Source organism: Mandrillus leucophaeus, unplaced genomic scaffold (genome assembly GCF_000951045.1).
Source record: "Mandrillus leucophaeus isolate KB7577 unplaced genomic scaffold, Mleu.le_1.0 Scaffold205, whole genome shotgun sequence".
In the NCBI taxonomy this organism is placed as follows: domain Eukaryota; kingdom Metazoa; phylum Chordata; class Mammalia; order Primates; family Cercopithecidae; genus Mandrillus; species Mandrillus leucophaeus.
In genome coordinates this window covers 1,098,371-1,113,905 of record NW_012102088.1, presented here as the reverse complement: position 1 = coordinate 1,113,905, position 15,535 = coordinate 1,098,371, and the positions used below count along the sequence as shown (strand labels likewise).

Here is a 15,535-nt window from a genome sequence, read left to right as displayed (position 1 = left end):
GGAGTCTTGCTCTGTCGACCAGGCTGGAGTGCAGTGGCCGGATCTCAGCTCACTGCAAGCTCCGCCTGCCAGGTTCACGCCATTCTCCTGTCTCTCCCGAGTAGCTGGGACTACAGGCGCCTGCCACCTCGCCCGGCTAGTTTTTTGTATTTTTTAGTAGAGACGGGGTTTCACTGCATTAGCCAGGATGGTCTCGATCTCCCGACCTCGTGATCCGCCCGTCTCGGCCTCCGAAAGTGCTGGGATTACAGGCTTGAGCCACTGCGCCCGGCCAGAAGGCTCTTTAATTCCCCCTGATTATAAAGGTTTTGTGCAAACATAATTTGGTGTAATAAAAAAATATTTACACAAGAGACAGACACATACTCGTCAGTGTGTACGGTCATAATTTGAACAAGCCCTTTTAAACTTCTAGATATCATTGAAACTCCTATGTTGATTAAAAATGATCAAAAGATCTTTCCAGTGAGAAGGATGAAAAATACTAGTGAGAATGAAGTATCACTATTTCATATACGTGCCTATATGTGCTTACATATGCTTACATACAGCACATGCTGTAATACAAGGTGACATTTAGGGGTTGAGACTGTTAACATCTGATTATACCTTGCTATTTATAACTTACAATCTTTTATTCACATTTCTCAAGTGCTATGCCTTTAAGTGCCTATACATCATGCTATCATAGAATTTCTAGGGATAAGCCGGGGGTGGTGGCAGACGCCTGTAATCGCAGCACTTTAGAAGGCCAAGGAGGGTGGATCATGAGGTCAGGAGTTTGATACCAGCCTGGCTAACATAGTGAAAGCTCATTTCTACTAAAAATACAAAAATTAGCTGGGCGTGGTGGCGGGAACCAATAGGCCCAGCTGCTCAGGAGGCTGAGGGAAGAGAATCACTTGAACCTGAGAGGCAGAGGTTGCAGTGGGCGGAGACCACGCCATTGCACTTCAGCCTGGGTGACAGACTGTAGCTCAAAAAAAAGAAAAAAGTGTAAAGGTAAACTGAGGCTGGAGCTGAACCGGGAACGAAGACACAAGGCAAATGGCAGTGAGAATAGCCTTTTATTAGGACTCGCGGGCGAGGTTCCTCAGTCCAAAGGCGCGGGCCAAGGAAGTCGCGCTGAGGGAGGAGGGTAGGGGCTTATAGCCTGAGAGGTAGGGAAGCTGGTTGTGCAAACGGGGCCTGGGGGTCTTGAAACTACTAGGGCAGCAGGAGTTGAGTAAGGGTCATGAGGAAGGGGTCTTTGGAAACTGTTAACTGCAACTGCTGTTTACGAACTTGTGGAATGCAGGTGAGCTGCAGGTCATGGGGGCGTGTGGCTGCCCAGCCAGAACTCTGACGCATGTAAGTCTGCGGGTGTGTACAAGGGTGAAGGGAGTCTTTAACAAAAGGCCTGCTACGCCGGGTAACGCCGCCATGTTGGGTCTAGATTCCTGCCTAACATTCCGACCTCTTTCTAATAAGAAAATGGGGTGATGTGTTCATCTGGCTGCTTCCTGCTGGTATGGGTCGTCGTGGGGTTCTTCGGAGGTCGGAACTCGGGTATGGGGTGGAGCAGCATCTGATTGAAAGTGACCTGGGAGGCTTCTTTCATGCGGTCCTGGATGAAGCGGAGGACACAGGGAGCTATGAGTAGCAAGAAGCCAATGATTAGTAAGGCTTAGAAAGGGTAAGACTTAACCGGCCATAGACGACTGCCGCTAAGTGAGGGCCTTGATCCGAGGTTTTTCTGGTGCAGTCTTTCCTGAATCTTTTCTAGAGTGAGGAGATTGGTTTCTACTAGTCCTGACTCATTGATGTAGTGTTTGGCCAGGAAGGGGAAAGGAGGGGGTTAGGTTAGAGGAGTTAAAAGGGCTGGGTAAGGGTACCGCAACCAGTGGGGGCTTATTCTATCTGCTGTGAGGCTTTTTGTAGTGGGTGTGAGGAGTATGCCTAGGTAGGTGACAGAAGGGCTGCAAAGTTGAGCCTTAGCCGGGGTAACCTGATAACGTTGGTCGCCTAGAAAATTTTAAAAGTGTAGCAATATCTGCAAGGGAGCACTGCTAGGAAGGACTACATAGTAATAAGTCATCGACATACTGCAATAGTGTGCTGTGGGTCAGGGGACAGGGAACAACATCCTGTGCCAGTGCCTGTCCGAAAAAATGGGGGCTATCACGGAACCTTTGAGGCAAAACAGTCTAAGTCAGCTGGAAAGAAATATGAGTGTCTGGATCTTCCTATGTAAAAGCAAACAGAAAGTGACAGTCGGATGTAAGGGAATGGTGAAGAAGGCATCTTTTAGGTCAAGGACAATAAAGTGAGTGGTACCGGGGGGAATGCGCGAGAGAAGTGTATATGGGTTAGGAACAACTGGAAAGGTGGGGACTACTGCCTCACTGATGACGCGTAGGTCCTGCACAAGGCAATAGGCCCTCGAGCTTTTCCGTACAGGCGGGATAGGAGTATTACGTGGTGAGTTGGCAGGAACTAGAATGTGCTGCTGGAGCAGGCGTGTAATGATAGGTTTTAATCCCTGTCGATGTTCAAGGGAGATAGGGAACTGGGGTCTAGAGGGAAACTTGGAAGGGTCTTTTAGCCGGATGCAGACGGAGTATGGTGCTGGGCGAGGATTGGGGTGGAGGTGTCCCACACCTTAGGGTTAATGGGGACTGGAAACAGGAGTGGGGGGTCAGCCTGGTGGAGCTTGTCAGGTGAGAGGAGGGGGAAGAGGAACGTGAGGTGTGGGGAGGGGTTGGGTCGGAAGTGAACTGAGGCCCCTAGCTTGGAGAGGAGATCTCGTCCTAACAAGGGGACTGGGCACGAAGGAATGATAAGAAATGAGTGCGGGAAGAGGGAGCCATCCAGTCGGCAAGACACAGGAGGAGTCTGGCAGTAGGTGGAGGGAGTGCCATCAATTCCCATGACCATGACAGTGGAGGGGTGGCTGGGGCCACTGAAGGCAGGCAAAACAGAGTAGGTAGCCTCTGTGTCCATGAGGAAAGATATGGACTTACCCGCTACCTGGAGCATAACCCTGGGCTCGGCGAGAGTGAGAGGGGTTCCTGAGTCTGGACCTCTTCAATCTTCATCAGTGTCGAGGAGCTGGAAGGCGCCTCCAGTACCTGGAGGAGGGTCGTCATGTGGAGGCGTAGCGACCGTCCTCAGGTTGGGGCAGTCCGACTTCCAGTGGCCCATCTGCTGACAGTTCGGATAGGGGCGAGTTGGCTCCTTTGGGTTAGGGCACTGCCTGGCCCAGTGGCCGTCGTTGCCGCACTTGAAGCAGGCACCAGGTGGCGCTCGGGTAGTACCTCTTTTCTGTGAGCTCCTGGAGCCGGCCGACCTCAGGGCTGCTACCAAGGCCTGGGTTTGGAGTTGTACCTTCTGTTTTAGCCTGGCCTGTCGTTGGGCCTCAGCTGCTTCCTCTGTGGAGTTGTAGACCTTGAAGGCCAGTTTGACTAAATGCTGGATGGGAGTTTGAGGGCCTTCCTCCGCCGCCTTAAATTTTTTTTGGATATCAGGGGCCGACTGAGAAATGAAATATGAGGCCAAGACAGTTCCTCCTGCGGGGGAGGCAGTCCAACATAAGTCTTTATTTCATTATTTTTAAATATCTTAATGAAATGGGAAAGATAAAATTCATTTTAAAAAACAAGCCTAGAGGTGTGAGGCTAGGCACGGTGCCTCACACCTGTAGACCAAGCACTTTTGGAGGCCAAGGCAAGTGGATTGCCTGAGCCCGGGAGTTTGAGATCAGACTGGGCAACAAGCTAAAAAAAAAAAATTTACAGAAAATACAAAAATTAGCCAGGGGTGGTGCACGCCTGTATTTCCAGCTACTCTGGAGGCTGAGGAAGAGTGCTTGAGCCCAGAAAGCAGAGGCTGCAATGAGCTGAGATCGTGCCACTGCACTCCAGCCTGGGGGACAGAGTGAGACCTTGTCTCAAAACAAAACAAAAAAGCATGTAAAACATAAATAGTTGACTCAAAATGCTATAACCACTTATTAAAATGAACAATTTCAAATACTAACTATACTCTCCCTCTTCGTAAGATAGAAGAACAGAAATTCTTGGACACTGATGGTAGATATACAAACGAGCAGTAATTTTATTCTTAGATAATAGTTTGGGGTTGCTTAAAAACTTGTACATTAGGCCAAGCGTGGTAGCTCACGCCCAAGAAGCCGAGGCAGGCATATCACTTGAGGTCAGGAGTTTGTAACCAGCATGGTGAAACCAATCGCTAATAAAAATACAAAAAATTATCCAGGCATGGTGGTGCACACCTGTAATTCCAGCTACTCGGGAGGCTGAGGCAGGAAAATCACTTGAACTTGGGAGGCAGAGGTTGCAGTGAGCCGAGATCGTGCCACTGAACTCCAGCCTGGTGACAGAGCGAGTCTGTCTCACAAGAGTTGTACTTTATCACGTGACTCAGGCACTCCACACTGCTGTATTAACATAGTGAAGGAAACCTATATAAACAACTGCATTCAAATGTAGCAGCTGCATTGATAACAGACAAAAACAAGCAACTGAAATACACTTCAACAGATAAATGATATACAGTAAGTTTTCATAGCATGTGATTCTTTCTGTAGAGAAGGTCTGGCTATGTTGCCCGGGCTGATCTCTTAACTCCTGGCCTCGAGTGAACCACCTCATTCTCCCAAAGCATCAGGTTTACAAGCATGAGCCACCATGCCTGGTTCAGCATGTCATATTCCAAGCGATACAAAAAGAATGAAGGTCGGGTGCAGAGGCTCATGCCTGTAATCTTAGCACTTTGGGAGGCCAAGGTGGGTGGATCACTTGAGGTCAGGAGTTCAAGACCAGCCTGGCCAACATGGTAAAACCCCGTCTCCACTAAAAATACAAAAATTAGCCAGGCGTGGTGGTGTGTACCCGTAATCCCAGCTCCTCGGGAGGCTAAAGTAGGAGAATCTCATGAACCCAGGAGGCCCAAGTTGCAGCGAGCCAAGATTGTGCCACCACACTCCAGCCTGGGTGACAGAATGAGAGGGTCTCAACGCGAAGTCTCTTAAGACCAAGGAGAGCATATATTCTGAACTTTTCCACATTGACAGCACTCATAAGGCCTTTCTCCAGTATGAACTCTCCTGTGTTTAATGAGACTGGATGTTTCAGTGAAGGATTTCCCACATTCACTGCACTCACAAGGCCTTTCTGTTGTGTGAACTCTGATGATGAAGGAGGGTAGAGCTTCGCTGAAATCTTTTTCCACATTTGGTGCATTCATAAGGCCTTTCTCCAGTGTGAATTCTCCTGTGTTTAATGAGACTGGAACATTCAGCAAAGGATTTTCCACATTCACTGCACTTATAAGGCTTTTGTCCAGAATGAACTCTTTTATGAACATGAAGCGCAGAGCTAGAAAGAAATGATTTCCCACATTCACTGCATTCATATGGCCTTTCTCCAGTGTGAATCCTCTGATGTATAGTCACGCTGTTCTTATTGCCAAATAATTTCCCACATACCTCACACTCATACGGCCTTTCTCCAGTGTGAACTCTCTCATGAACAAGAAGATGATACTTCCTGTTAAATAATTTCCCACATTCCCTACAACTGTAAGGTCTTTCCCCAGTGTGAAGTCTCTGGTGTTCAGTGAGGTGGGATCTGTACCTAAATAATTTTCCACACTCCTTGCACTCATAAGGTCTTTCTCCAGTATGACCTCGCTGATGTTGAACGAGGTTGCCCTTTTGACCAAAAGATTTCCCACATTCTCCACATTTGTAAGGTCTTTCTCCAGTGTGAACACGCTGATGGTTAATAAAGCAGAACTTCTGGCGAAAAGATTTCCCACATTCCCCACAGTGATAAGCTGTCTCTCCAGTGTGACCTCGCTGATGTTGAATGAATTTACCCTTTTGACCAAAAGACTTCCCACATTCTCCACACTCATAAGGTCCTTTTCCAGTGTGAACATGCTGATGATGGTTAATAAGCCTGCCCTTCTGACTAAAAGATTTCTCACACTCCCCACAGGAAAAAGCTGTCTTTCCAGTGTGAACTCGCTGATGCTGAATGAGGCTGCTCTTTTGACTGTAAGATTTCCCACACTCTCCACACTCATAAGGTCCTTTTCCAGTGTGATCTTGCTGATGATTACTGAAGCTGACATATCTGCTAAAGGATTTTCCACAATCACTGCATACATAACATCCATCTCTAGTGAAAAGTTTCTGGTGTGGAATAACTGAGTGTTTGGTGCTGAAGGCTTTTGTGCGTTTTCCACACCCGGAATTAGTTTTTCCCTCCTGAAAGGGCGGGCCGTGCTTAGTTTCACTGTCTGTGTTCTCTACAGGATAAGCGGCTTCTTGTTGGCATAATCCTGAACTGGGCAGAACGTCCTCCCCAAACTCATGGAAGACAAATGGCTCCTGTGACACCCCGAGCTTACGTTTCTTTACAAACGATGCTTCTCTGACACTCTTTCTGCAGAATTTCTCTCCAATATGCTGCTTCTGGTGCTGATTCAGGTTTGCAGTGTCATCCAAGTTTTTTCCACATGCCCCACTCCTGTTCAGCTTCTGCTTCTGATGAGTTTCCTGGTGTTCAACAAAGTGCAAATCATCCCCCGAGATGAGGCCACACATTTCACAGGGGTGAGCCTTCTTAGGAGAAGCAACTGCCCTAGGAGTCCTGTTCTGAGACTCTCTTTGTACAGAAATGCTCTGCTTAGACGGTGCCTCCTTATCTTTTGATCCACACCAACAATCTGAAAGAAAGAAAATGCTGGTCAAGTGCAAAGTACCTCTGACGGGAAGGCACAGCCCACCCACAAGTAAGTCTCACAAATTGAGGAATTATTCTATAGAAATATTTGCAGGAACACAATGTTGGCTTCAAGCTGAAGATGGGGCTGCTGGCCGGGTGCGGTGGCTCACGCCTGTAATCCCAGCACTGTGGGAGGCTGAGGCGGGTGGATCACCTGAGGTCAGGAGTTCGAGACCAGCCTGGCTAATATAGTGAAACCCTGTCTCTACTAAAAATACAAAAAATGAGTCAGGCGTGGTGGCGCATGCCTGTAATCCCAGCTACTCGGGAGGGTGAGGCAGAAGAATTGCTCAAACCCAGGAGGCAGAGGTTGCAGTGAGCGGAGATCGCACCATTGCACTCCAGCTTGGGCAACAACAGTGAAACTGTCTCAAAAAATATATATATATATGTACACATATATACACACACATAATACATTGTATACACATGTATACATACATACATATATACACATGTATATGTATACACATATATACATATATATACACACACACATATATGTGTAGAAGCATATGTCAAGTCCAAGAAAACATGAGTATAATACCGCAGGGGGTGGACATAGATGGTTTAACAATGGGCATATATTTCCTAATATGTAATTGATACACCAATATCAGAGACAACTACAGATGAAAGCACAAGAAAAACAGATGCAAAGTGGAGTCCAGAGATGTGAGTATTAGTGCTGGGGTGGATATCACAGTAGAAGTGGAAAAGTACAGAACTAACAAGTGTGAAACTCTCAACAATAGGGAGAAAAAGACAAATAGTGTGTGCCTACTCATATTGCCACAAAAATACTTGGCAAATATAAATGGTTTCTGGTACGATTTGGATAAATCCCTGAAGTCATGCCCTCCCCCAGCATGGCACTCCTGAGGGACAGGCTCCCTTCGAGCCTATCATGATGAGCCTGAATTGAACCACATTTTATCAAACACCAAGGACTCTCCATCTCACCCCCAGTTCATGGGACCAGATGATATAAGCATGAAGGGAGAGACAGCAGAGATGAACAGCCAACACTAGCTCAGCACAACTAAGCACCTGACAGCCCACAGAAGAGTAAACTAAGTATTACAAGAGAATTCCTAAGTAGGGTCTTGCAAGAACAGTCTATGGTCTATGTAGGTAGTGACAATGTCAATGAAGGCAATTCTCAGCACAGGGAGGTAGGAAGAATTGTCAGATAGAGGAAAGAAATGTTAATAGAACCTGGGCACACAAGAGCTACCGATTTGGACAGTCACCTGACAGCCAGAGAGCAAGCAAAGTGCATTAAAGTGCCTATAAGACTCCTGACTCGGACTCCTTCCCTGGGAGCCTGGAGCACAGGATGTGTTGGAGCTGCTTAAGGAGAGGAAAAGGCAATACACACACCTTACTCCTACCAACCACACAACTCACACAGAGAAGTGTAGAAGGAACCCATGTCGAAGCTCCTTAAGTGAGAAAGACAGTCTTGTGAATGAAAAGGGGAATGGCAACACGAGCTCAGCTCACAGCGTGAGCAACTTACCCAGGGAGGATATAAGTGCCAGGTTCTCTAGCATCACATCACGGTATAAGCACCTCTGAACCTCACTAAGAAGACTCCATTCCTCCTGGGAAAAGTTCACAGCCACATCTTCAAAGGTCACAGTGTCCTGCTATGATAGTAACAGATGAAACCACAAACAGCCCCTCTGCTGAGGTAACACAACCCACCTCTCCCACACAGCCACCCTTGCCCATCGTCCTCCCCAAGGTCCCCAACATAGAGCTGAAACTATGTCCACTGGTGCCTTTGTCTCTTCATGGGCCCACTGGTCAATTATCAACAAGAAGTAGGTGGACAAATAGGTATCCATGCTGAGGTCCGGACATAAAAAGGTCCACCCCCTTCTATGCCGGGTGCGGTGGCGCACACCTGTAATCCCAGCACTGTGGGAGGCCGAGGCCAGCAGATCATGAAGTCAGGAGATTGAGACCATCCTGGCTAACACAGTGAAACCCCGTCTCTACTAAAAATACAAAAAATTAGCCACGCGTGGTGACGGGCGCCTGTAGTCCCAGCTACTCGAGATGCTGAGGCAGGAGAATGGCGTGAAGAGCAGAGATCACATCACTGTACTCCAGCCTGGCTGACAGAGCGAGCCTCTGTTTCAAAAAAGAAAAGAAAAAAAGGTCCACCTCCTTCTGAATAGCGATATCCAAGCTGAAGTAAAGCCCAGGACGGCTGCCTGATTCCATCAGACAAACTTGCTCTCTAAATATACATCATTCTTTATACTGCACAGACACATGCCCATGGCCACCCCCACCTGAATTTCCCACACCTTCAGCCCCTCTCTGGCATCCCCACAAGTAAAAGTTTGTTTTTGGAGGTTGTTTTTGAGACACAGTCTAGCTCTGTCACCTAGGCTAGAGTGCAGGGGCACAATCGTGGCTCACTGCAGCCTCTGCCTCCCAGGTTCAAGTGATTCTTGTACCTTACCCTCCCAGGTAGCTGGGATTACAGCCGTGGAACACTATACCTGGCTTTATTTTTAATTTTTTTGAGACGGAGTCTTACTCTCTCACCCACCTGCAGTGCAGTGGTGTGATCTCGGCTCACTGCAAGCTCCGCCTCACGGGTTCACACCATTCTCCTGCCTCAGCCTCCCAAGTAGCTGGGACTACAGGCGTTCGCTACCACGTCCGGCTAACTTTTTGTATTTTTAGTAGAGATGGGGTTTCACTGTGTTAGCCAGGATGGTCTTAATCTCCTGACCTCGTGATCTACCCGCCTTGGCCTCCCAAAGTGCTGGGATTACAGGTGTAAGCCACGGCGCCCGGCTTGTATTTTTTTTTAGTAGAGATAGGGTTTCACCATGTTGGTCAGGCTGGTCTTGAACTCCTGGTCTCAAGTGATCCACCCACCTTGGCCTCCAACAGGGGTGAGCCACCGCACCCAGTCTCCACAAATGAAATTATTTACCCAGTCGCCACAAATAAAATTATTTCACAAAATGAAGAGGGTATAATGGCCCATGATTCCCTTGGGAATATGCAATGGTTTGTTTCTGTTACTCTGTATCCTGACGAGCAAAGTGTAACAACCTGGAACCCTGGTTCATCGCCTTGATAAAAAGCATTGTTAGGCTAGGAAACGTTATCCAAGAGAGTAGAGTGGGAATGAGATTTGTACTCACACCTTTGAAGGTTGTCCCACTATCACAAGGTGTCAAAGTGACACATCATATTGGGCCTTCAATTCTGGCCTTATACCAAAATGTGGATAAATATCTAGAGTATGCTTGACAAATACAAACAGGATCCAATATCAACACAGAATTTCCACGGTTTCCAAGAGTAGTGGTAATCCCAAATCATCCTGTGAATGTCTCCCTGAGTGACTCCATAGCCACACAGAACCACATGTGGCTTCAGATATCCAAGGCCCTATCCCACTTCTGTGATGCACCAACTGAGACCTCAGCTGTAGCAACCCTCCTCTGTCCACCTAATGCCGTTTAAAGCCCAGCCCCGGATTTGTGAACCAAACCAAATCTACTATCACAGATGAGCATATTTTTCACTGCCCACATGCACGAGGCTGAATGAAACTCCCCAGGCACTTCCAAAGTCCTCTCAAAACGTTTGTGAGTCCAGACAGTAATAAATAGTTGCAACTTTGGCACCGACTCAGTCTTAAGTGTCATGTTCCCTGAATTACTCCTATGCTTCTGCATATATCTATCTCTTGTCTGTTCTCTCCTTGGATGTCTATGTCCCCTTCCAAATTCTACCATCTGATACGTCCTGCCATGATGGTCACTCACACCCTCCAGGTGTTTAGGAAGCCCAATAACATCCCTCCGGGATGTAAGTAAGAGATCCACTCCTCAGCCTGTGATCACACCTTCCTGGCCCCTGAAAAGATTTACCACCATAATCAGAAGCATGTCCTCCCTAAGTGGGACCCATAACTAACTTACCGTAGTTCACCCATTAGCTTTCATATATCGGACATCTCCAGTATCAACACCCTCCCAGATACTGCATCCTGTATGTCTAGTTATCCATTGGATGCCACCACTTATTGGCCTCAAATTCTTCATATGGTCAAACTCCTCTCTTGATATCCACAGTCAATATTATGTCAATACCAACTTCATCTCAGCTGAAGCAGCGTCCATGGTTACAGCTGCTAAGATCAAAAACCCTGGGCTCATGCCCGATTCCTCTTTCATGCCCTTATCATCCACATTAGAAAACCTATCTGTCTGCCAGGTACGGTAGCTCAGGCCTGTAATCCCAGCACTTTGGGAGGCCAAGGAGGGTGAATCACCTGAGGTCAGGAGTTTGAGACTAGACTGGCCAACATGGTGAAACCCGACTCTACTAAAAATACAAAAATTAGCCGTGTAATTACATGCCTGTAATCCCAGCTACTCGGGAGGGTGAGGCAGGAGAACCACTTGAATCGGGGGGGCGGAGGTTGCAGTGGGCCACAATTGTGCCGCTAGACTCCAGGCTGGACAACATAGTGAACCTCCATCTCCAGGAAAAAAAAGAAAACCTAGCTGCCTCAGCTGAGCGCATTGGTTCGTGTCTATAATCCCAGCACTTTGGGAGGCCGAGGCGGGAGGATCACCTGAGGTCAGGAGTTCGAAACCAGCCTGGCCAACATGGTACAACCTCGTCGCTCCTAAAAATATAAAAATTAGCTGGGTGTGGTGGCGGGTGCCTGTAATGCTAGCTACCTTAAGGGCTGAGGCAGGAGAATTGCTTGAACCTGGGAGGCGGAGGCTCCATTGAGCCAAGATGGTGCCATTGCACTCCAGCCTGGGCAACAAAACCAAAATTCCGCATTAAAAAAAAAAATAACAAAAGAAAAGAAAACCTAGCTGAATCTACAAAAAGTGAATCCTGAATCCAGACCCATGTGATTTGCCACATATCTGATCCATTAACCCTCACCTGGATTATGGCAGGAGACTTATCTCTGACCTTTCTTCCTCTTCCCTCAACCAAGAGTCTGTGCAACAAGGTCCTATCAGATGAAGCCTATAGCCAGATAAAACTGGGGTAATATCACCTCCTGACTTTGATCCGTTTTATCTCTAAGCATTTCACAACCTGGAAGCAACTCCTGGCTTAACCTTCCAAGAGTGCATACATTGGTTGACAGAAATGAGAATACCTCCATATAACCTGCCATGGCCTTCGTATCCTGGGTTTAGAGATTCTCCAGGGTCCTCGGATCAAAGGACTGAAAAAAATGGCACTTCAGAGTCCCAGGAGACCACAAGCTACAGTACCTATGGATGGGGTCAGGACCAATGAGGGAATGGAACACCCTCCACTTCCCTGTGTGGGTTCCCTAAGTGCTTCTGCAGCCAGGAGTGCCTGAGGGGAGAGGCAGACATTACAAACATGTCACAGGATTTGATAAGCTCAGGCCTCCCTGAACCCTTTCTTCTCCCTAGAGCCAGGTAACCCTAAGGCTGGTTGTGTGACCTGCTTGTTGCAATGCAAACTGTCATCTCTACCACCTATGAGATCTACAAAATGGATTCAACCTCCCAAGGCCCCAAAGTCCTCACCCTCTCGCTCTACAATGTTCTTCCTTTGATTGGCCTTTGGGAAACTTCTTAAAAGCCTGGATTTGGATCATGTCCCTCCTTTCTTCAAAACTTTCCATGGCTTCTAGCGTCCTCATGATGAATGCACAGCCTTTGGCCTCCTTGCTCTACCAGGAAGAGCTCCACCTCACACTTTGTTCCTGACAGACGCCTGTAGACCCCAGGTTCCATCCTCCCCGCTCCATCCATCTCCGGGCCATTGCCTGCACCCCTCCCTGTGCCTGTCACTCTCCCCACTGCATCCCACTGGTGTCAGAAAGAGGTGAAACAGACTTTGCAAAATTGTAATTGAGGAAATTATGACAGTGAAAGAAATCAGACCTAATTGACTCCATCTTGCTTGCAACCTTTCAGCTGTCCTTGTTCATTCCTGGGCACAGACTGAATTAACTTAGGAAAAGAATTCAGTTCATTGTTTCACTCTGAAACGAAACTGATAATAGCCCTTTCCTGAAAAGACCCCCTTGCCTGGAGACCAGCCTGCCTTACAGGACTAACAAATTAGCTACAAGATTAGAAATTACGGTTTAGGGGTCATGCAGCTTCTGGCTCCAAGAGTCTGAACCTCCCCAAGTTGCTCCTGAAGATAACATCACTATTGTAGAACCTAATGTGGGAAAGAGAGTTTCTGGGGTGCCAGTTGAGTTGGTCTCCCCTGTGTGAGACACCCATGGGAAGCCATGGGTGGCCTCTGAGGAGAAAAGTCTCCTTATTTTTTTTAAGGAGATGTGTCTTTATGCCCCGAAAGCATAACTGCTTGGCGGCATTCCACAGGTTGCTCAGGGAGATAACACTCCCTTGAAGCAGTGGAATATAATCAAACATCTTGGCTCCTCTGAAACCCGCTGCCACCTGTTTCAGTCCCGATAAGTTAAAGATCTTAAGTAGTTTAGACACACGCCTTTGCTCAAGGAAATTCACAGAAACAGCCACTGGTATACATCTTATCAAATGACTCACGAGTTCTCCTTCACTGCTTAATCCTTTTCCTCATTCCTTCCTCCGCCTCCAATCTGCCATAAGAACAAAGAGCCTGTAAACCAATAAATTGGGCGGGGACGCCAGGAAGCCTCCGATGCTCCGGTCCCCTGGACCCACCTTTTAAACACTTATTCTGTCTCTTTCTAACTCCTTTGTCTCCGCCGGACTCGGGGTACCCGCTGGGTGGTGTGGGGCTGGTTTCCCCAACATCTAAGATCAGTGCTTGGGGAATTTTGCAGATCCTGCACTGGATGGATCAGCTGACAACACACAGACCGGTAATCTGGGTCAATCAGTTCTCCCATCCCACCCAGAACAGAAAACAGCATGAAAAACTCACTTCAACCCCCTATGAATCCATCTCCAACCTGACCGATCAGCACTCCCCACTTCCCAAGCCACTACCCGCCAAATTAATTTTGAAAACTCTGATCCCGGAATGCTCGGAAGACTGACTTGAATAATAAAACTCCTGTCACTCGAACAGCCAGACGGCTCTGCGTGAATTACTATTTCTCCATTGCAATTCTCCTGTCTTCATAAACCGGCTCTGTCTAGGCAGCTGGCAAGGTGAACCCACTAGACGGTTACAGAGACCCCTCCCGCGAGCGCCTCAGTGTCCCTACGCCGGGTACTGGCTACAGACCCGTGAGCAGGAGCCGCTCCCTCCCTGGTTTAGGACCTGGGTGACGACGAGGTGACCTGAGGGCACAGAAGGCGCTACAATTACCTGAGCCAGGCGCCTCGGCGCAGTCGCTGCCATCGGACTACTTGGGGAAGCACGGCCCGGGAGCAGTGGGTGACGACACGGGGCTGTAGAGCCGACTCTGTGCACCGAGGACGATTCCTCTCCACCTTCCAGGTTCAGTCACCGCGGTCCCTCCCAGCATTCAGGAGCCCTAAACTGGGCAATCCCCGCCAACACCGATCAACATGGCCGCTATTAGAGGACCCCGGAAGTCTTGGCCTTTCCTTACATGCTCACGTGGAAATGCCTCCTTTCCGAGTCCTCATTGGCTCTGACACGCTGTCGTTTAACGCAGAGCTTTCTGGGTAATGTAGTTCCTCAAGTTCCAAGGCGCTAAAGAGGGTGCTAGGCAGAGGCGGGTCTGCAGGAAAAGCCTCTGTCAGGTCGGGGCTCTCCTTAAAAAGCGCGCCCTTCTGGCTGGGCGCGGTGGCTCACGCCTGTAATCCCAGCACTTTGGGAGGCCGAGACAGGCGGATCACGAGGTCAGGAGATCGAGACCATCCTGTCTAACACGGTGAAACCCCCTCTCTACTAAAAATACAAAAAAAAGTCGGGCGTGCTGGCAGCCGCCTATACTCCCAGCTACTCGGAAGGCTGAGGCAGGCAGGAGGAGAATTGGCGTGAAGCCGGGAGGCAGAGCTTGCAGTGAGCTGAGATCGCGCCACTGCACTCCAGCCTGGGCGACAGAGGGAGACTCTGTCTCAAAAAAAAAAAAAAAAAAAGAAAGAAAAAAGAATAAAAAAGACCGCCTTTCTAGGGCAGAGGACGGGTCTCACCTGGACTTAGAAACTGTGTTGAGATTCGTGGAGACTAATGTTTGTAACTAATCACTCGAGAATTTGGAAAAATACTATTTCAGATTTTGGGGAGCTCAAAGCTAAATAATAGGGAGCTCAAGTTAAAACTATTATTTAGGATTCTCCCAAAGGCTAAAAATCCAAATTACTACACCATTTGATACAGTCGTTCAGTCGCAAAATACCTGCACTGGAAGCAGAGGCTGATAAACGTTAAGTTTCTGAAGGCCCTCAGAAGCATTAGAGTCCCTAAGGCAAATCAAGAAAGCTAGAGATGTGGCTCCCCTAAAGCAGGTGTGCAAAGTTGGATCTCTGTGATTCCTACAGAAAACAACTCTCCTGCTCATAGAATCTGTGAAAGGAAAATCTTATGGCCTGAAAATTACTAAGCTAAAGGGAAAAGTCAAGCTGGGAACTGCTCTGGGCAAACTTGCCCCATTCTATTCAAAGTCATCCCTCTCCTCACTGAGATAGAAGCATATTCTGATTGCCTCCTTTGGAAGGACTTATCAGAAACTAAAAATGCGGGAGGCTGAGGCAGGAGAATGGCGTAAACCCGGGAGGCGGAGCTTGCAGTGAGCTGAGATCCGGCCACTGCACTCC

At 48.1% G+C, this 15,535-nt stretch overlaps 1 protein-coding gene across 5 annotated transcripts; it reads right to left on the bottom strand.

Moving 5' to 3' along the window:
* Nucleotides 1-4,669: 4,669 nt before the first annotated feature.
* On the bottom strand, nucleotides 4,670-14,379 carry LOC105539425 (zinc finger protein 587). 5 transcript variants are annotated; one of them, XM_011979709.1, is made up of 4 exons: nucleotides 14,118-14,350; nucleotides 12,728-12,828; nucleotides 8,317-8,446; nucleotides 4,670-6,735 (listed from the first exon to the last, which is right to left on the bottom strand). In XM_011979709.1, exons 3-4 carry the CDS (start codon nucleotides 8,348-8,350, stop codon nucleotides 5,162-5,164), a joined length of 1,608 nt encoding a protein of 535 aa, XP_011835099.1. In that variant the 5' UTR covers nucleotides 8,351-8,446; nucleotides 12,728-12,828; nucleotides 14,118-14,350; the 3' UTR covers nucleotides 4,670-5,161. The 5 variants fall into 5 exon arrangements, with proteins under 5 accessions (XP_011835099.1, XP_011835100.1, XP_011835097.1 ...); XM_011979710.1 differs by having other exon boundaries at nucleotides 8,317-8,443; nucleotides 14,118-14,330; XM_011979707.1 differs by lacking the exon at nucleotides 12,728-12,828 and having other exon boundaries at nucleotides 14,118-14,356.
* Nucleotides 14,380-15,535: the final 1,156 nt, after the last annotated feature.